Genomic DNA, 27,892 nt, shown 5'->3' on the forward strand with positions numbered 1-27,892 from the left:
GTAGAGAAACAAAAATACAGACTCTGATCTTCCTTAAGTGTGTTGGCTTTTATAATCTAATACAAGAAAAGTCATAATAGGGATAAAACTGAAGTACTGTTTTTGGTTTCTTTTCTCTGCAGTGACTCAGATGTACAGTCCAATGAGAGAGACAGTGAAGGGCTTCCATTGTTGCAGCTCTCCCCTCCTACTGTTTCTGTACGCAGCTTCAGCCAGCTCTCTAAACTAGTTCATCTGGCAGAAGATAAGAAGGTGGAAGAGGTTCAAGCATGTCTAGAAGGTAAGCATGATGCCCACAGCGTGATATTTGAATCTAATTAGCATCTTAAGGAGTCCAGTCACCAGCATAGCTTCATAACCTACAGACTTAATTGTTTTTTGTCTAAGATCATCAAATAATGCTTGGTAATTAAGTGCGCTACAAAGATTTTACAAAACTTAAAAGTGCATAGAGAGGGATTCACATACAAGTCTGGTTCAGGTTCAGGTTATTTTATACCGTTTTGTTTTACACATTTGGACTACTAACCTCTGTGTGTAAAGGGTGGGAGTCACCATTTAACATAAAGCTGGATAACTGCTGTAACTTTCTGAGGTACAGGGTCTCGAGGTTTCGCTGTGACTCACCAATCAGTCTGCTAGACCACTTGATAAACTGACTGAGAGAGTTAGAAAAAGACAGAATGGACTCAATAAAAGCACAATAAAACATGACCATCATGGTTTTCATAAAAGTATGCATTTAAAAGATGAAACTGATTTCTCAAGCCCAATATCGTCGTTTGCACCACAGTACGGGTGCCCTAATAGAAAAGTACATACAAGGGCTGCTTTATTGTTGGATCCAAATGATTCCAACTCATATCGTCCATGCCACTGCAATCAGGCTCTGAATCTAAAGAAGTGTATAAGTTAATATCTTTTTTTTCTCTCCAGAAAATAGATACCCTGTGGTAAAGATTCTTGGTTCCAGTGTTGCCAGCATCCTGCAGGGAGAAGACACCGATACTGACGTGCTAAGTCTGGTAGACAAAGTGAAAGATCAGGGCAAGGACTCGGAGGTCAAGGTCAAGCTGTTCCTGTTGCTCCAAAATCTGGATAACAAGCTCCTCAGCAAGTGCCTCGAAGAGATAGCCGGGTATGTGCGTCTTTTATCTCCAGCTGTCTCAGAAATCTATCTGATTATCTCTCCATCCTCCACGCCTATCCTCTTTCACTCCGACCTAACCAGTCCTACTGCGACATGCTGTTGTTTATGATTGGAATAGGCAGTGGGTTTAGAAAAGGGAACCATGAATGAATGAGAGGAATTAGATGTTTGTTTTGTTTTTCTACATTTTCATTACAGAAAAATCAGGCTTGACCCCACCGCAGTGAAGAATGAAGTGGATTCACTGAAACAGTCAAGCATTGAAATGGAAAAGAGGGTGTTGAAGTCCATTCGATACACATCAGGTTTGAATTATCTCCACACATCACTGAGTTGCAAGGAGAGCAATTGCTATTAACACTAAAGCTGGATATTCCAACGCATAAAAAAAGTCTGCATTTGCCGCCACAACAGACATGGAAGCTATTATATCTGTCAGATTCCAGTTGACCAAGTCGTTAGTCAATGCAGTGCACTTATCATGGCCTTATAAAGCAAGTGCACACCAAGCGGTTAAAGCAGTACTCATTTCTCATGTTGGATTGACACTGTATAAAGAAATACTGCAAATGGCCTTAAAATATACTAGCGTCACTAAGTGCCTCCTTTTAGTGGATGATTTATATTGCAATTGAAAGGATAGAGTTACCCAGGGCTCATGTCTAGGACCTCTGCAGTTTTCCTGTATACTGTTAATATAATACGTTTTTAGCAAGATTTATGCAACATTCCTCCCCTTTTCTCTTCAGATTATATATTTTCAAATGGCTGCCGTGCCCCTCCTTGGAGACAGGTTGATGGCGAGATGTGTTACCTAGTGATCGAGCCGTGTGACACTGAGACCCTCTGCGTCACCTGCAGCACTGCGGGAGTTTTTCTTAATGGGGTAAGACTAGGAAGATAAAGCACTGTGTGCTGCTGAAGGTCAATGCAATGTTGTTTCCTTTTTCTGTGTGAGGAAATGTTAAAGGAGCAGACTGGAAAATACTTTTTGATAGGCCAATTTATCATTGAACAGTCAGTAAAGTGGCAGTAAATTCACCTCAGCAAGTGTTCCAGTGATTTGGTAAAGATTGATTCCAAGTTCCTTTAGTCGTGCTGTTGAATCAAATAACCACATTGTGTTACTTTGTTTATCCTCCTCCTCAGCAACTGTTACAATAGCAATCTTAAAGCAACATCACAGATCAATCAGTTGGTAGTAAAGTCGAAACATCTCAACAATACATTACAGATATAAATGCATATACCCAGAGGTGGAAGAATGTATTAAGAGTTGCATTTTGTTAAAAGTTCTGAAAAGATGTTTAATGAATGTAGTGTAGTCAAATTACATTATTTCCCTTTTAAATGTAGTGAAGTATAAGAATTGTAGCATTGAATGAAGTACTTTAAATGTACTTAGTTGCTTTCCAACGCTGCATATACCACTTACATATTTCCAGCATATATTCAAAGGAAAGCAGGAAACCAATGGGACATATAACCTATAGCCATTCTTTAGGCCAATGAATCAGCCACATAACAGGCAGAAGGAGCCACACAACTGTAAAAGTGTGGCATATTCTTTACAAGAAACATCCAATCTATGATCTGTGATCCAAAATGGGAAATAGTCCACCTAAAAATCCAAAAAACTGAATTTGTAGCAGCTGACATTATTTGACTTAAACATACCATACTCAAACTGCCCATGTTTTCAGGTCTGAATAATAGTAATAACGTAATAAAAAGATGGTTCTATAGCAATAGATCTACAACATAAAAATAGTCAACTGTTCGATCCTGCAGAGGAGTACAGACAAGATGCGTTTTAGATACATAAACAGTTCTGAGTTTACAGAACCAGATCAATAAAATGAAAAACAATACCTCCACTACTGAAGGCTTGGACCAAGAGTTTTATTTTCCAGATCCATTAAATCTGACTTGAGTTACCAAGAATAATCACTTCTGACATTTGTAAGTCCCTCTGTACATTGTTCCAGCTGGAAGGGGTATTTAAACAAAGATCAGTGGTCTACAAAATAACCACGCCCAGCAATAAAAGCACATACTGGTATACTGCATCCAACAGCTTTAGGGCATGTGCACTCATTAATAGCAGATCTCCAATATCCAATAAAGTCTGAAGAAAAAGGTCTGTTTACATTGTTACAACAACAAAATAACTACAATATCTCTTTTGATTTCAATCATGTTCATAAATAAACCTAAAATCGAGGTCAAAACCTGGCTTTTCAGTGCCCCCCCCCCTCAGTGTACGATTACATAGAGAGCTCAAAATACTTTCAAGTCCAGGAATCTCTGAATGTGTTTGCCATTAATCCTAAGAGAAGATTTTGCATGCTGCAGCACCTTTCACTCTTCCACTGACATTGCTGACAAGCCCTCGGTTTCCTGCGTCTGTTTCTTCACCTGGAAACGGTTCGACCAAGGTGAAGAACTACAATCTTAAAACACCCAACGGTCGACATTGATGCAAATGAAACCTCAAAGAGCACTAGTGTCTGAAACCTAATTTAGCGGTTTTACATGGTTTTATACTTCCTCTTTGAGGCTGCCTGGAGATACTCTGAGCTTTCTAACCCCGGCTATTCAGGCTGACATGTGGGTCACATTATAATTGTGGTTTTTAGAATTAATGAAGCTGTTTTTACACTTTGTTTTCACAGGGCGTAAAACAGGAGGGGGAGGAAAGTGGCTACGAGCGAACAAGTGATGTGTACAGAGACCTGCGCACTCTTCTGAAGAGCAGATCTCCACATTTTGCTGAGAACATAAACACGCAGGTACAGTGGGATATAGCAGATGCAATTATCATTCATCCACACAGTGGGACCTCCTCTTTCTAACCTTGGATTTTATCTCACAAAGTGTGGATGTGTGGGTGATGAAATGGCTCTTTGTCCCATAACAAGGTCCTTTTTTCTAACCTCTGATTTGATCCCTGATACTGTGTGACTCACATGCATAAACACAGTTAGGATTGTGTAATCAGTGTCTGTGCTGCTCAACGCTAGTGAGCTAGTGTCTGGTTGTCACTGTGTTGAAACAATTCTAAAAACCTCCAACATCCAAACAGCACAGCCCCATCTCACACACGCACGCAAACACACACACACACACACACACACACACACACACACACACACACACACACACACACACACACACACACACACACACACACACACACACACACACACACACACACACACACACACACACACATAGACAGACAGACACACACATTCTCATTTCCAGACATAGAAATACGCGTGATTTATTCAGTAGTGCTATTTCCTGCTTTGGTAATTTGACGACATAACAAATCGCCTCAATAATAGATCCCAGCTGTGTCCAAAAATCTGTTAATCATTTAAAAATATCATCTTTTTTTCTTTTGACTCACACTGATGTTTGTTGGAAAATATGGCATCATCCATGCTTTACAGACCACCGACTGCTCACTGCAGACTTTGTATTGATCTTGTATCTTTACCATAAATAATTGTATTGTTTGCTCTTATGTCATCCCAGTAAAATAAAGTGGGAGGTAAGTTGTCTTTAAACAACCATTAATGTGAAATGTTTACAATCAGCCATGCTTGCATACTGCTTATACGTAGATCTGTACATGGTGGTTGGTCTACCACATTGGTCAAGGCTGAAAAATACGCACAACTTTTGCATGGATTGCCATGCAGTCATTGTCCCAACAAGATAGAGCGTAATGACTTTGGTAGCATTCACATCAACATCACCTCTACATTGATAACAGAATGTTAAAATGCTAACAGGCTAAGATGCTAAACATCAACAGTAAGCTTTAAACACTGCTTCGTGGTTGTACACCATTATGCGGTGTCTGTGAACACTCCCTATTACATTTGACTATCGATTAGATTATGTTTACTGTGCACCATTTTATTTGTGTTTGTTATTTGAGTGCGAAATGTATGCACCATATGGAAAGAAGAAGTAGTGTAACCCCAACCATGGCATGTACTACTACTTTTTGCTAACAGTTTCACAATGCTATGCTCCTTATTCTATTGATTAGAACATAACCATTGTGAGAGACTAGTACATTGAAAAGGCAAAAGGTGAAGATTAAAAAATGTCTGAAACCGCAATTGAACCGCTCACAATTGAGTGACTAGCAAATAGGAAGTAAATGAATAAATGATGGAGGGAATCATTTTGGACACAGCCTAGTTAAATGAAAGATATTCTTAGATTATATTCAATAGTTTACAAAGTTTTCATTATATATACGTGGAGTAGATATTGGACCGTCCATATTGCGAGCTGGAACCGGGTTAGTAGAGACTTTAATAAACCAATGTGTAGTGCCAGGCCGAGGCATGTAAAAAAAGACATTCAGGCTTTTATGTTTTACGAGTCCTGTGGGAAGAGTGATGCTTTGAGTCTGAACCATCTAAAAGTGATGGACAGCCGCAGTAAACTTAGCTGTGAACCAGTTTGTGGAGGCACAAATCATCGTCAGGGTTTCTCTCTTCTGGATTCTTTACCCCCTTTGATATCAGCCTCGCATTGTCCGGTTACTTTTGTTTCACAATATCTTTTTCTCTACCTCAACTTGAGCCAATCATGTGATGGGGTCAACTTGAAAACTGCTTTGAAACTCCTTCGATTGATTGCCGACGACAGCAATCCAATGGCGCAATATGCATCCCATGTCAGAAATTAAGTAATTGCAGTCATGATATCTTCCAGTTTTTATTTGATAGAGCTACGGCAGTCTGTCAGAAACACGATCTCGCATATCTCTGTCTTGCTTCCCTGATTGCAACACACTTGGAAGGCGAACGCCAAAGATAACAACACCTAATCTCCAAACACATCTTTCCAAAGTGAGGAAGCAGGTCTTTTTGAGTAGTTCTATTAGATCAGACAGCCTCAATCAAAAGAGCAGAGGCAGCCAGAGGAGAATGCAACACGGGGAGGAAGCTGGCCCGCCCCCTATGCTCCCTGTTGTGGATTCATTTTGACATCACAGTGATTGGAAATTGGACATGCGATGTATTTGCATGCACACGACGCTCGCTGAAGAGCAAAACCTCCCTGGGTTGTAAGATTTGTTATTCATTTTTAACATCCTGAAATTAATTAAGACCGTCACAATGAGTCAGTAGAGAATGTGACAGATGTTTTATGGCCGATGGCTTCAGATTTGCTGCCCCGCTGATTTTCCATCCGTATGGATCAAGTGATTAGACACAACTCTCTGCCAAACACATGCAAATAGTTGGACGCTTTAGTAGTGAAATGAAGGGATACAAAAAAACTGCTAATGATTGAATGTCACCTAGTATAAAAATGTTTGCAGGCGTCAGGGCTGCTTAACACAGCATTAGTCTCCAGACTTCTAGTGTTCTCAGATGAATAAAGGCACCTGTAATAGGACTTTTTTACTGTGACATGTCAAGAAATGTGGAGTGTTTCCCTCTGTGTAAGCGCATGGTCTTTCTCCATTTCACATATAATAGAATTAAGGAAGGTTGGTTCGCCTAATAAAGTCAGACTGTGGCTCTGTGGTTGGCTGAATTGACTTGTATGTTTCCAATAGCGGGTCACTTTGTGTTTTATGAAAAACAAGTCTTTGGAAAAGCGATTGGCTCCAGCTCGAACACAATCCCTCGGAATACATCTTAATTATTTTCCCCTGCCTTTAAAACATGTTGAGCCCCTAACAACCAATGACAGTCTGAGCTGTTTCTGCAGAGCAGGTGTCTGTGATTAAAACATTCTCCTGCCTGCAAACCATTCATATGTGTCTCATTGGCATTCGTGTATAGGTTGTAAAAGTTCGGTATAAAGGCCTTCAAAAGAAAAAAAGTCATAACTGAATAACAGTGACACAAAGGCGTTACTCTGTCTGTGCCAAGCTGCAAGGCTTTAGGTGGAGGAATGTACAGAAACAATAAACGTTTTGATATTGTTCAGCCAATTAACAGAGGGGGGACCTCTTCTGTGTAAAGCATGGGGAACGTGTTATTCTACTCCTATGCCTCAATAAAGACTGAATTGTTATTCTGTCGAGAGCGGGTTTATGGTAATTTTATGTTTTTCACGTGTCACTGATACTGTTCTGTAGTTTAACATGACTTTTCTGGGAACACTTTGTCAGACAGGTTATGTAACGTGTCTCAAATAATGTCATCGTGTCAGATGGAAAATATGGTTCAGTAAACTGTCTAATTTCTCCAATTTGGCCACATATTAAAAGCCGTCTTTACCTCGCTCTCCTGTCTTTGTCTTTTTTCCCTCACTAACAGGATTTTGCAGTGCAAGAACCTCCATCAACACAAAAGGTCCAGCATGTGGAACCGGTTGACGCGGAGGAACAAGGCCAACCCCAGAGTTCTTACGAGCAACGGGAAAAGAATGTGAATGAGAACGCGAGGCAATCGCTGTACAAGACAGGCGGCGAAAAGAAATATGAACCATGTTCGAGATGGAGGAATCTCGGCCTCACGTCTCCATGTGGGTACGTAATAATTCCTCATGAAGATGTATCCTAAAACACACACTGTGTAGCAGGGATCCCTCCTGTTGGAGCTTTACATGACGGCGATGCCAAACCTCGTCACGTTTGTCTGCCAGCACGGTTATATGCTTTTATCATTTGAAGGCAACTGAAAATATTCCTGATTACACAAAGATCTGAGTTAATGGATACGTTCACAGCGTGGAAACCCTTTCTGCCCAATTACAGGCAGAAATGTTGGGAAAAGCAAATCCCCCAAAGATCTGTCACATATGGTCTTTGATTGATAAATAGATGTAGTGGGCTGAGCTGTTGCAGCTGTACCTTGTGATAACTATACCCACTTGAGGAGAAACTGGCTAAAGATAAAAGCATCTCAAAAAAAGAAATGCCCGCTGAACCCTTGTCTCGAATTGTTAAATAATGATTATGTTAGAAAAATAACCATTTTCAAAATAGAAGCAGGCGTAATGACTCTTATTTCACATCATTACAGTGAAGCGGAGGAAAAGAAACGCAGTAAGAGCTCTGGAGAGGAGAAGTCTGATGAAAAACAGAAGAGAAAGCTGGGAGCAGGAGCCAAAGGAAAGATGAAAGCAGAATTCTCTGCGTCCTCTTTACCTGGGCGCCTGTCATCCCAGAAAATGTAAGTGTTCAAAAACAGGTATTTATACAATCCATAGGAAATGCCTATTTTTTTGTAGGAGGAGTAACCTACTGTATACAAGGTTTGGGAAACTGAAAGCTAAATCCTTTTTGTGGGGACATTTGTAGTAGATACATTCATTAGGGGAATGTAATAATGTACATTTACTCCCCTCCCTCCCCCCTCTCCTCCCTACCCCACTGGACTATAACTCCCCCACACACTCAGACACTCAAATCCAGCACCAGACACTTTTTACGCTGCTATGGACAATCTTGCAATAATGCACATTCGATGGACAATCTTGCACTAATATTTATTTTTGCACATTCGATGGACAATCTGCACTAATGTACTTTCTCAAAATATTGAAGTGACTGTTATTTTGTGTAAAATATTTGCACACATATTTTTATTTTTATATTCTATATACATTTGTTTTTATATTCGGGATTGTGGGAAACAGTATTTCGATCTCTCTGTCTGTACACACAAACTGGAAGATTGACAATAAAGTTGACTTTGAGCACATTTCTGAGTTACTAAACAATCAATTTATGCCACTATTTGCTTCTACTCCACTACATTTTGGAAGCAAATATTACACTTTTTACTCCACTACATATATCTGACAGCTCAAGTTACTTTACAGATTCAGATTATTGGCTTATTCAAAATATAAATCAACTAATAAATAAACAATGACATTTAGGTTACAATGTCCAGACGTAGACAATTAGCTCCACTGCGATTGACACATACATTCATCAACAATCATAATCAATTATTGAATACGTATGATTCTGAAAAGGGTCATTACTCATAACAAGTACTACTTTAGAATTTTTAATGCAGGACTTTTATTTGTACCAGTTTAGTATTGCCCCTTTAAGTCGGTGCCAGTTGAAGAATAATCCACTTAGCACTTGTATTATGACTGCCACCTTTTAGTCCGTTTTAGACTTTAAACTACACATTTGTTGTGTATTATATGTGATTGTTGTATTTCATGCCGGTGCACAGACACATTTCCATTTTATGCAAATGAAATGGAAAACAAAGTAATCTGAACTGAATCTGAAGTATCAAATGTATGTAAAGGCTTTTTCTTCCTCTGTTTCTTGGCAGCTAGACCTCCTCAGTTCTCTGCCAATGCATATAGACTGCTCGCATCATAAATTGTCCCTCGCCACTGTTCACTGATAGCATTATTGCTCATCAGGTAGTGTACTGTACATGCTATGATCTCCCCAGGGTGCATTCAATCATTCCTGAATGTGCACGAACCGGGGGCGTGCGTAGGCGTGGCAGCTTCTTGAAGGTTCGCTGTTTATCATGTTGCTTCCTGGAAAACACTCCCTCATATCTGCTCCCCTGGAAATGCCATTTGTACATACATGGGAACCGTCCCTCCATTTGAATATGTACCAAATTTCATTGCTCCACTGTGCCCCATTTTCATGATAAAGTTATCCAAGTGACCGGAGCAACTTTAAAAAGCCATCTGCATTTCTGTTTGCATCAATAGCCTTGCAGGAGTCTTCCCTCTGTATATGATGATGACGACTCCAGTCCTCCCGTGACATGAATCCAATCCTTATTCTCCTGCTGCTTAGATTCTGAGGAAGTTCAAACTTGACACTTGTATTTCAAATTCCTTAATGTGTCTCCTTGTGTGGGATGACCATGCTGTTTTATCAATTTATGAAGCCGGAAAAGAGATATTCCATCCCTTTGTCTGGCTATTGTATTGTCTGGTTACACTATCCCGCACTTTTGTACATTGTTATCTGAATGTGTACTGTTTTTTTCTTTGTTCAGTAAGACCCCAGCAGGATCAATGCCATTGGACGCTTTCAGTGAGAGTTCATCTGAGAGTGAGGAGGAGGAGGAGCAGCCGGAGCGCCGTCAGGAGAGTAACACAGACCTGCCTTCTGAATATTGGCAGATCCAGAAACTGGTGAAGTACCTCAAGGTATGTTACCTGGCACACTACCGTCTCCTCACTCCGAGGGATTTCAACTCCTAAAATAGCGATTTGTACAGAGAGCTGTACTCCTGCAGGCTAAGGCCGGCTTTAACTAGCAGGAAATAATAAAGTCCATGCTCCTTTCCTGTCATCTGTTCAAGAATTTTGATGCTGTCCTGAGTCGGTATTCAAATTTCAAAAACCGCATGGAAAATGACATCAAATCGTGGAAGTGCAGGAAAACTTAGTATCACGAAAAGGTAATTTTCCAATCCCACCTGTCTGTTTTGCCTCACTCATATAAAAAAATATAGGATGTCAGATGAAATATGTATATTTGAAGCAGCACTTTTGAAGGAAGATGCTTCTTGAAGTGGTTGGCTCATCTCATGGATTCGTGGTTTCTGACACAGGCCCGTTTGGTTGCACGGGGGGAAAGAGCTGTCTGACGGCAGCAGCTGTACGCACTGTTTGCCCACACCGCAGAAGCATAAAAATGAAGCGCGCCTGTGATAGGTCTGACAGGGCATATGGTGAATATTAAAGTGTCAAAACATGGAAAGAAAAGAGGATAGGAACGCCACTGAGCCAGTTGACTTCACATTTTACCGTAGCTCTCTCCCATTATCTATTTATCTGGACATTATCATTCAGACAGATTATATTAAAACAGACTGTGTTGACTTTATTTTGACAGGAATCCGTTTTTTTGCTTCTATTTAACAGTAAAAATACCTTAAATGCTCTTTCAAAATAAATCAGTTAATGTTATTTCAATGTGTAATAACAGTCTACATCACATATTTTTATTCAGTATAGAATTTCTTGATATGACTAACAGATTTGTGTTCTGCGGCTTGAATAAGATCGTTCACTTTTATAGAAAACACTGCTTGATATATTTAGCTTAGCAAAATAGGATATAAAGGAAATTCCCACTCCATTCCAGAGAGAAAAAAAAAAAAGATGTAAATGATATGAAAGAGGGAAACTCGGATATATAAAAACCTCACTGGTTTGTATATTTCTTACTTTTCAGCGTTGTGGCGTCAGCTTTAGGGGTGTGTGTGTGTGTGTGTGTGTGTGTGTGTGTGTGTGTGTGTGTGTGTGTGTGTGTGTGTGTGTGTGTGTGTGTGTGGTGTGTGTGTGTGTGTGTGTGTGTGTGTGTGTGTGTGTGTGTGTGTGTGTGTGTGGTGTGTGTGTGTGTGTGTGTGTGTGTGTGTGTGTGTGTGTGTGTGTGTGTGTGTGTGTGTGTGTGTGTGTGTGTGTGTGTGTGTGTGTGTGTGTGTGTGTGTGTGTGTGTGTGTGTGTGTGTGTGTGTGTGTGTGTGTGTTTTCATGCTTCAACAACATGCACCACTGCAATAACCAACATGTCCCAGCTTTCTATCTGTCTGGAAACCACACAGCACAGTTATTTATGGGGTTTGTCCAGTAGTCATTTTATAATATCATTACCATCAGACGCTGAAACTTGCCATGAGCCAAGTTAAATATCTGTTTTATTTTAGGAGGAGTTCTTTTTCCCCCCCTCTCCCTCGCACTATAGACAGCCGTTTGTACTCTAGGAAGTTTAACACTTTCATAAAGCGACACATGCATGTTCTGTTTTGTGTTTTAATGATATTTATGTAGGAATATTTGCCCGGGATCCGATGTGTTTGTTTTTATACTTGTATGACTGGAGATCTGTGCCTGTAAAATGGTTACATGGTCTCTCACCAAACCCTGCATGCAGATTTGTGTCTCTGGGGGGTTATATTTGTGTTTTTTTACGGGTCTGTAACATACTTCTTCACCTTCTTATTCAAGTTTACAAACAACCATTTATAAAAAAGACTTTATATTAAAGAAATGTATATTTTAAACGCTGTTTTCTGTACTGTAGTTATACGAAGAACATCCAGTATGGCCTTCAGTAGACCAAGCTAAATAACAACTTCGTTTAAAAGAACAAAATGTTTTTTCGCGAGTCAGGACTGAATATTGTTATTTAAGCAATTAAGGCATAACATGTCATTTGAGTATTTTGTTTCAGTTTAGATAAATACAAAATTCTCCAGCTGCTATCAGTTAGGTTCCCCTGTGGCTTAAAAATAAATCAATTTTCATGTTCTGACAGACGTAAATATTGTGTCCTTTACACAATGTGTTACTTGTTACCTGGTAATTCCAACATTGAGTGTTGTAAACATTTTTGTAATTTAATTTGTACAATAATCATAATTTCTTCCTCTTTTTTTTACTGAGCATATGGCTTTTTGAGCAGTCCCAATGAAATAAACAGACTCTTAAACAGTGTCACTATTAGTGCAGACTTTCCCCATTGCTTTGACATTGTGTGTAACTCTCACTATAAATGTACAAGTTTTGCAGATTAACAAGCTGATCCTGGACCCTGACACACATGGTATTGTGTTCAGCCCTCATTAAAGTTGCTCCCCCTCTGCTGGCCAGTCATGGTACTACCGCGCTGCTCTTCTCTCATGAGAACCATATTACTAATTGCCACACTAAAACTAATCCTGCCTCCAGTGTACAAGAGCCAGGATCAGCTCATTTTCTCAGCAGAGAGGAACATGCAGCTAATTATGTTCTAAGCACTTAAGCATTTTTGATTCTTTTTTAATAACACAATTAAAACATTACATTTTTACTGCCTGTGATGCATTTACAACACAATTTACTCACAAGAACAGTAATAATGTCACTCATGAGCGAGGCGAGTTTGCAATTCAAAGACTAGACGTTTGCTCAGCGTGCATATTTTATGACAGAGAGGCCTATTATATGATTATGTTTTATGTTATAGTAGATCCCATGTCAAATATGAAGCAAGAAACAAGCAATGATCATTAATTCTATCCTTACGGTACCTTTCCCCATAATACAGCAGGTGATTTGAGTTTGGTCTTGTCATTAGTGCAGTGAAGTTTGAAACCTCATGCATCCTCTACGGCTCGCCCTCTGCCAAGACCCGCTACTTTCAGCTACTTCTATCTTACACTGAGCTCTATGAAGCGCTGGCAGTGGCCCGAGTCCACCTGTCACCGGTCCAGCATTGCAGACATACGTATCTGAGCACTTATCCTCAATATGCACTTTTATCCCTGCTGACAGGAAGCCAAACTCATTCGCAAAATATACACAACAAAACGGCAATAAGGAAAAGGTCTGAGGTCAATAGGGTATCATTGACAGCCCTATTAAGCCCCTTCCTGCTCCAACATGCTCACTGCGGTGATTTATAGGCTCGGGCGGGCCAGTCTGTGTCTGTTGAGTCCAGTCTGCTGCCCCAGACAAGAATAAGACCTCCATTCAGCAGTGGGGAGGCATTAGCTTTTTTAGTAGCCACCTGCAGTGAAGGAAGAGATGCAATGCATAAAGCATCTTTAAGTGGTTGATATTGGGTTCACCTCATGAATGGAATCTGATCCCTCTTACTGCTTTATGTCTAAACTCCTTGTTATGCAATTCAAAGAGACAAGGCAATAGATCATTTATACAACTATCTCCTTAATCATTACTAGATGAGTTGCCATTAAACTGCTGATTAATGAATATTAAAGATATCCTAAATACCAGGCTTCAAATTCCACAGTAGTACTCCTATACATGTTCTCAATGGGATGTGTAATGGTTGAGCTGAGTGTACTGTAGTATCACTACTTAGGATTATATCTGCCATCTATCATAATTTCAATATCCATTCAGCTGATAAGAAACACTTATTTTGTCTCTTCTACTTACTTAAGTGTTATACATCAGGATTTATATGTTGTTTTTATACACACGTGCTGCAAGTCTCTATGGAAGGCAAGCTCAATTTATCTGATTTGTCTGTCCTGACTTACTTATCTCTATTAATATTCGATGGATTGCCATGAAAGGTTGTTCAGAAATTCATAGTCCCCCGAGCAGATTGTGGTGCTCCCCTGACGATTCTTAGTTCACCACAATGAAGTGGACATCTGCGCTGAACGTCTTGACAAGTATTGGATGGATGGCTGTGAAATTTGATGCAGATATTCAAGGTTCCTACAGTAGAAGGTACATTTGAATGACTTTGGTGATTTCCTGACTCTTCCTCTAGCGCCACTTCAGGTCAACATTTCCACTTTGTCGGGGAAAAGCTTGACATCTACTGGATGGTAGACACAAAATGTTGTACAGTGATTCATGGTTTTCAGAGGATAAGTTCATATGACTTTAGTGATCCTCCAACTTTTCCTGAAGAGCCACCAAGAGGCTGAGTGAAATATCACAAATGTACTTACTTTTGAATGGATTGCTATCAAATGCGGTAATAATTTGGACATTCATGTTCCCCAGAGGATGAATCCTGCTGACTTTGGTAATCCCTAGACTACTATTCTAACTCAATGACCAGGCCAATGTCCACTTGTCCTTGACTATGTCGTTTTTTCAATGATTCCTGCTAAACTAACCACATTCCCGTTAGCCTTAGCTGTACTTGTGTTCAGTGCAGCCAACATTGAAAATGGAGAACCTTGTAAGAATGACTTGCTAAACACGTGGATATTAACATGTGTCCCTATGTGTAATTGAGTAAGTTGATAATAGCATTTAGCTTAATCCAACGCTATGCCTAATTACAAGCTAACAACAAGGTTGTGGAATCTCAAAAGGTGGAAGCTAACCTGGGTTTAAAGAGAAGGCCTGTTAAAGGTAGGGTAGTTAAGTTTGAGAAACCGGCTCGAGTGCGCTAGAATTTGAAAATACACAACCGGAGAAAATCTGCCACTTCCTTATAGAGCCCCTCCTCCAACACACACGAACGCGCACAAGACCAATGAGGGCACGAGATAAGTTTGTGCACAGATGGAAGGCTGACAGGCAGGTAGGCCATCCAGTTATTTTAGCCGGGCCGACTAAAATGATTGGTCGTGCTTTTTACAGTACTACGGCTTCCACAGATTACATTTTTTATGGATTTTTTGTCAAAGCACTTAAGATATTCATTGCTATCGGGATGTTAAGAGCATTCCATGGAATATAACAAAAAGTGTATCTCGAGCCGGTTTCTCAAACTTACCTACCCTACCTTTAAGTTTTCAAGGACTATTTAAAATACATTGCACGTTATGTTTCCTTATACCCTATAGACGTTTTTAACTCGGTATGAGTATTGATTATGGCAATGCCAAGCCTGTAGGTTATGGCTCACAGTATCGATGCAAAGCACAGCTATTTAACTGCTTTTTGAATTTATTGTTCAAAGGTGGAATAGTGGTTGAATTGGTTCCACTTTGAGCATCTGCTCGTCATGCTCATAGAGTCAAAGATCTTTCATCATAAAAGATTGTCAGATGTTGTCAGTGTTTTAAAGAATGTCGACAATACTTCAAGACCAAAGCTAATGAAAATGAAAGCACATGATCTGTTTTCTGTTCTCCCTGCTATCACTCCTAAACATAGCCTTCTTGTTGTTTTTACAAGGTATGAACCTTGCCTGCTAAATCCTTTGAAGAGTGAGAATGCAGGAGACAAAGGAAGCCGTAGATCCACTGCTGTTAATGGGCAAATGGTTCACATTTAGGCTCGCATCATGATATGGAGAACACATGTGGCCGTTATCCTGCTGTGTCAGAGCACCGCTTTGTGAGGGAGATATGATCAAACACCACTTGATTCTCTGGTATATGCCTATAGTGATGAGCCCGCCCCTCCAAAAGCTGCATGAAACACATTACTGCTCGTGCATTCTATATAGTGATGGGCTATTTTCTACTCATAGCTGATAGCAGGACATGTTACATTCTTATGTTCAGTTGAAATTATCTATGTAGGACGGTCCTGACGTCTTAAATTGTTCGCAAAGTGTGCAACTAATAAAGGACCTTCAAACTTGGAACGGTAGAGGCGGCCTTGAATCCAGTAGATGAGAATTCTATGTGTATCACATTCAAACCACAGCGAAAAAGGGAATCATATTTGATTGTTCACTCGCCAGCAGATTTTGGACTAGATCTCAGTGTCACATATCAAAACCATGTTGCAGGTCTAGTGTTACAGCAGCTAACTGTTGCATTTGTGTGCCACAAGCTTCTGTTTTATCTGACTACCGATTCTTCCCCCTGTTTCATGATTAAAACCATTGCATGTCAACAAAGATTGTTACGCTACTCCTTATGATGCAGACTAAATATGGCAAGAAAAAACCATCATTGCTGCCTGCAGTTGAACCATCTCATAGAAACAACCCTAAGACTGGGGGTTTAAGTGCCATCAACATCGGCCCATCTAGGACATTATGTTGATTTGTCCATTTGGAGCAGAAAGAATAGAATTTGGTCACTACATTTAGTAGAAAACAGTCAAATAAGAAAGACTCTGCCACAGATGAGGATTTGACCAGCCACACATGCACATTTTTGAATCTGTATTCATTTTTTGTGAACATATTTTAGCTAAGTTCCTATAAAACGTAATCAGTGTTTGGCCCCCATGTGTGTTTAGGGGCTTGAATTTAAATCAAAGAGCAGATTTCCCCACCTCGAGGCACTTGTTGACTCAGTAGTGTTGTAGCTACCAAGTTACTAATCGCTGTGGCGCAGGTCTAAAATGATATGTGTGTGTATAGCAACTGTCAAAACATTTTCTACTCTTGATATGGTAACTCACAAGTTTTAGCGCTAATAGTGTAATTTTTCATCCTCGGGGCAATGTCTAATGTTTTCTGAGCTTGGCACTGTTGTCGTAGCTTAGCGCTCTGTTAGCAGATCATTTCTCTCCTACAGTGTTTATCGCCACAAAGCTTAACACTTACCAGGCTGTGGTATAAACAAAACAACCCCAGCAGGAGTGGTATTATCAGAGGAAACAACAGAGGGAGAGTGAGCGTGGGGGAAAGTAGGGAGATTAGTGTCCTCCTCCCTTTTCCAAATGTCTGCTTAATGTTTAATTCTCTCCTCCTCTCTTTCATTATGTCTTCTTTTTTCTTTCATTGACTCGTGTTTGGCATTATTATTTCAGGGAGGCGACCAGACGGCCACTGTGCTCACTCTGTGCGCCATGATGGACTTTAATTTGATGCAGGAGACGTGCCAACTGGCCATCCGGGACGTAGGTGGCCTTGAAGTCCTCATTAACTTGCTGGATACAGATGAAGTCAAATGCAAAGTAAGTAGCTCTGCCAGAGCTGGACCTGGATGGCCTGCGGGCAAAAACCGAGCCGGCCGTGTGTGCCAGCCTGTGTTTTAGTAACAAAAACCGAGTGCTGGGTAGAGAGCATGCCTTTAAAGACACGGGGTAGCAATTATTCTCCAGTTTGCCTAATGACTTGTGTGTGCTTTTTGACCTGATTTTATTACGTCTTTTGTCATGACTATTCTAATTTGTGTTGCTAGTAGCTTTATGTTCTTTTAGCACACATGGAGGCCTTACATTAGCATAGACACAACCATTTATTTTCCATAAAATATCTTTTTGGGTTGGTTTTATTGTGTGTGTTTTTAGATTGGCTCCCTTAAAATCCTGAGGAAGATAAGTCACAACGTGCAAATCCGTCGAGCCATTGTAGACATGGGAGGCCTGCAGAGCATTGTAAGGATTCTGGACTCCCCAGTGAAGGACCTCAAGGCCTTAGCAGCCAAGACCATCTGTAACGTGGCCAGGTTCCGACGAGCAAGGAGAATCGTCAGGCAGTATGGCGGTATCAAAAAACTGGTAAGTATGAACAAGAAGCAACGTTCATTCAAGTTGGTGTAAATAGTATAACCAATCTTTGTAATGGCAATGTAAAAAGCAGGCTGAATATCAGAGCCTGGTATTGGTTAATGAATATAAGATTTTCCAATAAAACACTATTTTGTAACTTAGTGCAACCATTATTTGTACCACGGCCACTATTGGAAAAATTGTATGGTGCATAATAGCGATGGGAATTTGAAAGCAAATGTATATTCGAATATTCGACCCCCAAAAAAAACGGTTAACCGATTAACCGAAATGTACATATCCTATAAAAAAAAAAAAAAATGTGGGAAACATTTTTACAAAAAAAAAAGAAAAAGTTTTTTAATTTTGAAAAATAAATAAATACATGTTCAAATAAGTATAGAAACCAAGTCGAATTTGTCAAATGTATTGAACTGGTGATCACAGTTTGAACAGTTGACAGCTATAGGCCTACAGCTTTCACGCTTAAAACATAACTTGGCTTTTAAATTATCATATGATCATATGATCATACACGAACAACATAACGGGTTAGGGTAACGTAACCCTATTACAACAGAGATCAACAACCTATAACAGGGCCTATGCACAGAATGCAGCTATTCAATACTCATTCTTGTTTAAGAATATGAGCATGTCTACATGCTCAGGGGAGAGGCGGGTGCGGAGGTGATTCACAATCAGGCCAGCTGTAGAGAAGACCCTCTCAGCTAGAATTTGGGCATAAGATGAGGTTTGAGTCTGTGTGATCTGCGTGTAGGGAGGGGCAGCAGCCATATCATTAGCTAGAACTAGCTAGATCTGATGGATTTGGACATAAACGCGAGTGAAGTATAACCGGACGCGAGAGAGAGAGATCAGCACCTGCAGCTCTGCCCGCTGTGAGGGACCGGTGAGCGGAGCAAAACACACCTTTAGACCTAACACATTTAGCTATGGCACTGTCGTATACATTGAATTATTCCATTTGATAATATTTAATCAACTAAAGCACCCCTCCCAAAAAAAATAAAAAAATATTCATAACTCATATTCGAATACCTGAATAATTTCGAATATTCGATTAATCGTTCCCATCCCTAGTGCATAATTGCGATGTGATCCACATATTACCGTTTATAATTCGTTTTAGGCGTAATAAACGAATCCAGACGTGGCTTAACAAAGTGGCAGTGCCCCATTTTTTTGTACTTGTGGTCATGTTCCTTTCCCAATTCATTTTTAGCTGGATGTCACTAGTCCCATGAGTTAATCAGAGGGTGTTCCGCAGGGTGTGGGGACTGGCTCCTTGACGTTTTTGAATGGTTTTGTGTAGGGCTTTCCACACTGAGGGCATTCTGATCCTTCGGTGATCTAATACAACCAATATTATATTGTCACTCAAAAACTTGGGTCTTCAGGGCCATTTCAAACTTATTTGCTGTCATTCCAAAAAATGGAGTTGAAATAAATATTTAAAAAACACCTTCCCACTAGTTTATTTGCATAAGGGCAGATTAGATGGTTGTAAAAGCACTTCTGAGATTTAGTATTTGTATGCGGTTCGGAAATGGTTCTTCTTTACAATCAGATCAAATCTATGGAATCAGTCCCGCCTAAACTATGTTCTAAATCAAAGCAGATTAATCCTCAATTTATGCCCTTTTCACACTGTACGCACCCACCCAGGCTTTTAAAACCAGCAAACCGGTGCTGTGGTACAACAGATAGAATGTCCCCTACATCCTCTGACCTGCATTCATGTTTGTTGACAGAGGGACCTGTGATTAAAGCCTCCATGCCTTGTATATTTTCCCCAGCCCCAAATCGGATGTTCTCATGTGCAAGTCACTCACGAAGGCAGATTAATTTCACGCTATGCTATGAGACCACCTTTGAACTGCGCTGTGTGTAATAGCTTTGCCTGCTCTGTCTCACTGGCCAGGAACTATGGATTAGAACACTGAATGATGGCCATAAACCGTCACACTGGGCTTTTCAGGCCTAACATCAACATCAATCCTGACAGTTTTCCACTCCTAACATGTCTGGCTTTTTCATCTTTGCAGACCCAGTAGTAATAGAATTTTAATTACACCCTTAATCACAGCCAACAACTTGCTATTCTCATCTGGAGCCATCTATTATCACTCCAACCATGCAACAAAACTCAGAGTCCTTGAATTTATTACAAGTTCACAGAGTTTGTCTAAATGTGTGTGTATGGAGTTTTTTTTGCTTTGAGACGTGCGGTCTGGATGTTTGTTCACACACATTTTTATGTTTGTGTTTATCCTCCCTCTTCTCTCCGCTCAGGTGAAGCTGCTGGACTGTGTTCCGAATTTAGCCAGCCTGAGTGCAAACCAGGAGAAGGATGTGGAGGTGGCTCGCTGCGGTGCTCTGGCACTGTGGAGCTGCAGCAAGAGCACCAAGAACAAGGAGGCCATCCGGAAGGCCGGGGGCATCCCTCTGCTGGGACGCCTGCTCAAGTCTCCACACGAGAACATGCTCATTCCTGTGGTGGGCACCCTGCAGGAGTGTGCCTCAGAGGTGAGAGGGGACAATATGCTCTTTATCGTCAAATGTGGCATAAATGGTCAATTCATAAAACCTAAAAGTCTCATTCTATAAGACATTTAAAATACTCTAAATAATGTTTTACTTCTATCAAAGGATCAAATTCACCTTAATTACAATGGAAACACTCACCAGAACACCAAATTGTTTATTGTTATTTGGCCGAAATTAGCTCCAAATACACTTTTTATTACAGTTTGAGTATGCAGAGTGAACTTCAGAGTGAACTTCTGCATACTCAGTGAAGGATTTGTTTCTTTAGAAGGGGCAATGTGTTTTGAGGTCAACTAACGAAAACACCTTTCCAATGTACTGTAGCGATTGACAAGCCTGACTTTTGTAGACAATACCAAAAGTGATAGCATAGTGCAAGCTTTACCTTTACACTATGTGATTTCAGCAGGGTGTGTAAGGATGTAAAAAACACATGTTTAACATATGAATATAGAATTTTAGGGTAGAAATGAAAGACACTATACTGTACTTGTCATGTGAAACTAAGAAACAATATTATAAACATAAAGAAACATAATACCAGTAAATATGTAAAATACCTCTAGATAAGCCAATGTTGTTCATGTCACTACAGAAAAGCTACAGGATTGCCATTCAGACTGAAGGCATGATCAAGGATTTAGTTAAAAACCTAAGCAGTGACAATGATGAGCTCCAAATGCATTGTGCCAGTGCAATATTCAAGGTAACTTCCTCATTAGTACACATTCATTTCATGAACAAATGTGAGAAAATGGCACCTAGTAAAAAACATTTTTCCTATACTTCCTGAAGATCTTGACCATCTCTTTTACTCTATGCAGTGTGCAGAGGGCAAACAAACTCGTGACCTGGTGCGTGAGTACAAAGGTCTGCAGCCGCTGGCCTCTCTGCTGAGCAAGGCGTCCAACAAACAGCTGCTGGCCGCCGCCACTGGAGCCATCTGGAAGTGTTCCATCAGCATGGAGAATGTGGCTAAGTACGCAGGGACTCTGGGTCTTACCTTATTACCTCTCATTAACACACACTGACTCACACGCCCATTAACACACGCATTTAACATACCAGAGATACAGAAACACATTGTGGCTATATATTTTGGGATGTGTTTGTAATTAGTTGTAACAGATTAGTATGATTTTGATAAATCAATCATAGGAGCAACAATCTAATGAGCCTCATTTTAAAGGGGATTAATAGCAATTAGTAATTTCACGCATGTGTGCTCATAACTTCTGGAAAATATGTTTCCTGAGATGATGTGGTTACAGTATGTGAAAACAGAACACCAATAGGGTATCAACCAACTTGCGTGCATTACTCGTCGCCATGCCATCAGCACATATGTTACTTTTATGGCGGTGCTGTTATTCATTCACGATTAGCTGTATCACTTTTTCCACTCTGATGCTGTTATCATATCTCCATTTCCTTTACAATTGCATCTGGTTGAAGTGATTACTTGCGTAAAATGTAAAGTTTTTCTTCGGATTCTATTTGCTCTGATCTTTTATGTGAGTGTTTGCTGCTAGAATTCAGTCTTTCCCATCGTTAACGAAGGCTCAAGCCGATGTGTTGATTTGATAGACTTGGGTGATGTGTTATTCTAAGCCTGTGAATATTAAAGGAATCGGCCTTGAGATGGGGAGTTTCTAATGTCAGAAGGCTGACAGAGCCTTTAATCATTTGTCATGTAAGGCTGGGGTTTATTTAAGTGTCATTCAGCCTGGTTCCTTCAGCAGTGACATTTGTGGAATGGTTTTTGACTTGTATTTAAGTGTCAGATGATTTTTAAATCCCTCATTTTCCCTCTAAAATAAAGAATTCCGTGAGACCGCATCTTGGCCCTATACATTCCCACTAATGCTCCCTTGAAAGAATAATTTAATGTATTTATTTTCTTATTCTGTGTTAGGCTGGCTACATAATATATAACCCCATTACATATATGTAATACCTTTGTAATGTTTTCATTCATTCAAAACACATGCTCTCCATTGTAGGCAAGCAACTGGTAATTGATGATTCTACGATAAAGAGTATTCTTGAATTGTAAGGCTTTTCGCTGAGGTGAGATGATGTGAAAAAAGACATCCGACCCAGAAGTAGTTCAAATTGCAGTGGACCTCTAAAAATAACAAGAAAAGGGACCAGTAGCACTCACAAAGATCTATCTTCACTTCATATATCATATCTGACAGAATGATATCCTACATTTAAAGTTTGAGTGAAATCCTCCCAACTGGAACTGAGTGTCTGCTGCCACATCGAGTTAAGTGAAGATTCCTTTACAGGAGCGGAGGCATGACAATAACATTCCTCTAAAGCAAGATGGACGGATCACTGTCTCTTTAACACACGCCATGAACAAAAAAACCTTTGGGGAATTTATTTGATTTAAATAAAGATAGTGACCTTATTTTTGCTTTGCTAATTTAACAAACAAATATCTTAAAACAATAGAAAAATGGACACAGTTTGGAAAGCCTGGCGCTTGTGTGAACTACACAGACCATGAGTAATGTGGTAGCTTTAATAAACTCACTGCCAGTACAGGCCCTCTGCCATATGTAATTACCTGTCACACTGTTGCTATGTTAAATACTTATATTACTACTGATAATAACAATAATAGAAATAATTATGATAAGACCATTAATCACACGTAAACCACATTTAGTGACACTTCATTTACAAAGTAAATCAACACTTTGAGTGCCCTCTCTCTACATTTAACAAACAGAGTGCCATCATTTTGTGGTTTCTTCCCCGTGTGTGTTATGTTTCATTTTGTTTTGGACGCTGTGGGCTCTTGGGTGTGAATGAAGGTGAAATGTGGCCACCTCCTCAGGAAGAAAGCAGCGTGATGCACAGCCAATGTTTTAAATGCACACTTGAATGTGTAAGTGGATCTGTTTTTTCATACTCTCCCAGGCTTATTTGAATCACTTAAAAAAGTCTAGGTCAGGCCAAAGCTTGGAATACAGTGACCGAGTCATTACTGTCAAAAAGGAAAGGCTGCTAATGTAACGGGGTTTCAGGGGCATGCGCTCATTTCAGAATCAATCATGGGCTGAGTGGTGTACAGAAACGAAAATCATTTTGGAATACATTTTTGCTACAGCAATATTGACAGGCAGGGAGGGGTTTCTCTCTCTCTCTTTTCTTTCATTAAGTAAGTACATGGTCAAATAAAACAGACCTTTGGCCCATTGCAAACAACATTTATTTTATGTGACTGGTGATTTGCGCGGTCTGGACAGCATAAAGGTCCGGGGACCTCCACTTAAGACAAGTAGCTTGTGTAAGCCATTTCCCTGATTAATGATGCATCAAAATGAGAGATGATTGATGCCCCAGAAATGTAATGACATTCATAACTTAAGTGTTTATTTAAAGACCACATTACTGTGTGTTTTTTTGAGACGGCTGTACCTTGTCCAAGTTTATATTTACTATGGAAATACCTTTGTAAAAGCACTTCTTGGAAAGATATTTTGTTTGGATATATGAACGCATCGATATGAAGTCCCCTGAGCCTGTATACTGAAGTGTTATGGACACACAAACATGCTGTAAAAAGCCCTTAACAAAAGAGTGAGTGAATACCCTGTAATGGAAAGTCACCACTGCCAAGTCTCTCTGTATTTGCCAGCACAGTAATGTTGAGGGTCAAGATTGTGGGGTTCGCTTCCAATTACTGACTACTCCGCCATCTTACCTCTGTTCCAACGCTATGATGAGCACACCATAATTGCCCTTCCAAATGATACTTCTCCTTACCTCACAAAAGTTCTGTGCTCACCCAAGTCACTGCTTTGCCTTTTTTTCTTTTTAAATGAGATAGATCAATCTATCTGCTCAATTTCAGGTTAAAGGAGCCAGTTCTTTTCTCTTCATAGTAATTCTCTGGGTCCTTAAATTGTCTTACTTTCACTTTACCTTAAAACACTAGTTTGCATAAAAGGCAGCATTTAGGTTTTCAGCACTTTGAAAAAGGAAAAGACAGACAATCAATCTTAAAATCTTCTACACATAAGCGCCAATGCGGTTCCTGTGTCTTCTGACAGGCTTTAATAAACTTCCCCAGTGTTTGCAGAAGAAGCAAACTCAGGTTGTCTTGTGTGATGTTACTCTTGCCATAACGTAATTACCCCGACCGGGATTGGCTTCACAAAAATAGTCATGTCGTACTGTTCATTCATCAAAAGTTATGTCTGTGATTACGAGATAATTGTAATGCAGTCGACTGCAGTTGACACTTCAGTGATGCCATTGGCAAACCATTGTTTTTCTTTATGGTGAATTTCACTGAAGTTAACTTTGGCAGCTCCGATGTTCATTAGCAGTGTTTTCACTTGCAAGAATAGGCCGTGTGTCGTCGGCCCCTGACCAAACCCAAATGACCTTGGCCATCTACAACAGCTTAAGGACCATGATGCCAGCAACCGTAACTGTGAATAAAAACAGTCGTAAGGCTTAACTGTACATCAGAGGTTTGTTGAGGTTTTTGTGCGACCGCATTATATCCCTTTTAAATGTTTACTGTAGTTTACCACTCTATAGCATTGGCAAACAAGGAAGAATCACAGCTAAATAGGGAGGGAGAGTTTCCAAGCCGCATCAAAGCTATGGTACGGACAAGGGACAACTGTGAGCAGTCGTGGGAAAACTGCCTGTACTGCTGGGTTACAGTAAGAGATCTATGTCCATGTGGCTCAGGGCACTGTAGCCACTACTTATCACTTTAAAGTAGGGAGTAGGGAGGAAAGTACAAGCATAAACAGCTCTAGTGAGATGTTAGATGAAGACAACAAACACACCTTCAGTCTGCCCTCTGAATCCCTGCCACGCTGCTGACGCACCAACTCAAACCAAGTCAAGCTAAGCTATTAGCTTTAGACAACTATTGCGTGTTTAGCCACAATATTGTCCTTAGTCAGTCAATTGGCCAATCAGTCCACCACTTTGAATGTACACTTAAATATATCAACAGTTATTGTATAGAATGACATAGATGTTTACCAGACATTTGTGTTCCCTGGAGGATGGATCGCGACAATCCCCTGACTTTTTTTTATTGAGCAGCATTTTTCCTTTGGGCATTTCATTTAGTGCCAACTATGGTAGCCATTTGGGGTTTTGAGTGAAATGTCTGTTTAACTATTGATTTGATTGCCATTATATTGCTCACATGCATTAAACCACTTTTTCTCTAGCTCCAGGTATTTTTTTGTCCACTTCTTTATTTTTAAACACCGTAAAAATGTTTTGCGTGCTGTACTGTGTTTATTGCTAATTAGCCAATGCTAGCATACTAACAGATTATGCTAAAAGGTCAAAATGGTCCTTTGCGTCAGGGTCTTGCTCACCCTGTCTAGGTTTGTTTTGAAATTGTGACCTGCTCCTTGTACATTGTCTCTTAGTTAACATCAGCATGTTAGCATTGTACAAAGTAGTAGAAAAATTAAGCTATACCATGCTAATGTCAACATTTAGTTCATAGCACAGCCTCAAACACTAAAATCGCTGCGGACTCTTCTTCTTCTTTCTTATTCGTTAACATCTATCTGTTATTGTAATACAACAAATCAATGTGAATGGATTGGTTAATTCCCCTTTGTTCCACTCTTGACAGGTTTCAGGAGTACAAAGCCCTGGAGACCCTGGTTGGCCTGCTGACAGATCAGCCTGAAGAAGTTCTGGTAAATGTAGTGGGAGCTGTGGGAGAATTCGCCCAGATACCTGCTAACAAGGCCATCATCCGCAAGTGTGGAGGCATCAAATCGCTTGTGAATCTGCTCACTGGAACTAATCAGGCATGTTGAATGATCTCTTATTGCATAATGGCCATTTTATCTTTTAACCATATTATATTGATTGATGTACTTTTTATTTGTCTTTTTTCTAGGCGCTGCTTGTGAATGTAACCAACGCAGTGGGTGCCTGTGCTACGGATATGGATAACATGGCGTAAGTGTCATCTTACATCCAACTAGCTCTTTTCCATTTATTACACTTTACACAAGGCAAACAGCCCCATGTGAGGTGTCTCTTAAAATATCATTAGTGGCTTGCTCACTGTCATTACTGAATTACCTCCAAACCCCTATTCTTGGCCACGTATTTACGTCAAATGTTTTGACAAGGGAATGACACCAATTACTTGATCCAAACACGGTATAATTAACCTGTCATGGGCTCATGCTTAAAGAAATCTATGTTCTTTTAATTTGTAATCATGCAGGTACTTTTCTCTTTTCTCCCCAGCTTAATGACATCTTTTAGAAGCTTTGTTTATTGTACCTGCTAAGTTAAATATGGTTGTGGTGTTTTACTATAGCTTTGTGGTCTATGTCGGGACTTGAGCGGGTCACACGAACATACCTAACGCCCTTCCCTGTCCAAGAGTACATGGCTGGGAAAACACAGTGAACCACAGTCCAGAGCCGACTTTGTTCTGTTCATTTAACCTCGCCCTCACTACTTCAGAACATTGTGGACCTTCCATCTGTGTCTCATTGCTTTTACGAGGCTGTTATGTACTACACAACACTTCTTAATTAGAACTGGACACACATACGACCTAATGTTGGAGTTTACATTGTAAGCTAGCTGTTAATGCTACCATATGAGCCTATTACATTTGTTTGGATGAAAAAAAACCAAGGGGCTCAATAAAAAGAGAATCGTGTCAAAATAAAGCCACCAACTGGTAAACTTCACACAAGGCGAGAAGTGTTTTACGGTGGTTCATCATGTTCTCCGTGTTTTCTCACGTTATGTATATTTAAGCCAGACCTTGTCATTTTTCAGCCTTCACATTCCGCTGTAAACAGAACGTTCTTATTTCAACGCCTGCTTGCATGTAGTGTATGTTTTGTGGCGATGGCTTATTTTGAGACATGTATGTGTACAGTAGTTTGCTGAGCAATTAACATAACTCATTTTTGATTGCTTCCTGCTCCCACCAAACACTGTTTTCCAGATTCACAGTGATTAGACGGTATTTGGCTAGCTAACAAATATGATGATGCATGACACCACACAGTAAGCTACAATATTCTTGTCTGTTAACATGACTTCATTTTTACCAAAAGAAGCTATTTTCTCTAATACCTTCTGTTGATCAGCACAATCATTCTCTCATCATGGTTCTGATGAAGCTCATCCATAACTACCGAAAGCCCAAAACAAACAACGGTCACTTTCATGTTTCCCATGAAATACGCATGTGTTTGTTTTCATTCTCAAGCAGTAGGCAGTGTGTGGTTAATGACACAGCACTTCCTTCGGTGAATCCTGTGTAGCTACAAGAGTGAACACACGTTGTTTTATGCCTCCTGGGTTTGTGGTCTCC

General features: G+C 40.1%; 1 protein-coding gene across 1 annotated transcript in view; it reads left to right on the forward strand.

Moving 5' to 3' along the window:
* Positions 1-27,892, forward strand: part of armc4 (armadillo repeat containing 4) — a 40,656-nt gene that overhangs the window by 1,310 nt on the left and 11,454 nt on the right. Inside the window, exons 3-17 of the mRNA XM_034132564.1 lie at positions 123-280; positions 937-1,138; positions 1,349-1,455; positions 1,900-2,036; positions 3,826-3,942; positions 7,456-7,667; positions 8,164-8,313; positions 10,135-10,288; positions 17,278-17,424; positions 17,761-17,970; positions 20,278-20,511; positions 21,128-21,238; positions 21,357-21,511; positions 26,171-26,351; positions 26,444-26,505. Of these exons, the coding sequence (XP_033988455.1) occupies positions 123-280; positions 937-1,138; positions 1,349-1,455; positions 1,900-2,036; positions 3,826-3,942; positions 7,456-7,667; positions 8,164-8,313; positions 10,135-10,288; positions 17,278-17,424; positions 17,761-17,970; positions 20,278-20,511; positions 21,128-21,238; positions 21,357-21,511; positions 26,171-26,351; positions 26,444-26,505 (2,337 nt within the window). The remainder of the gene's footprint in view (positions 1-122; positions 281-936; positions 1,139-1,348; positions 1,456-1,899; positions 2,037-3,825; positions 3,943-7,455; positions 7,668-8,163; positions 8,314-10,134; positions 10,289-17,277; positions 17,425-17,760; positions 17,971-20,277; positions 20,512-21,127; positions 21,239-21,356; positions 21,512-26,170; positions 26,352-26,443; positions 26,506-27,892) is intronic.

Source organism: Trematomus bernacchii, unplaced genomic scaffold (genome assembly GCF_902827165.1).
Source record: "Trematomus bernacchii unplaced genomic scaffold, fTreBer1.1, whole genome shotgun sequence".
NCBI lineage: Eukaryota > Metazoa > Chordata > Actinopteri > Perciformes > Nototheniidae > Trematomus > Trematomus bernacchii.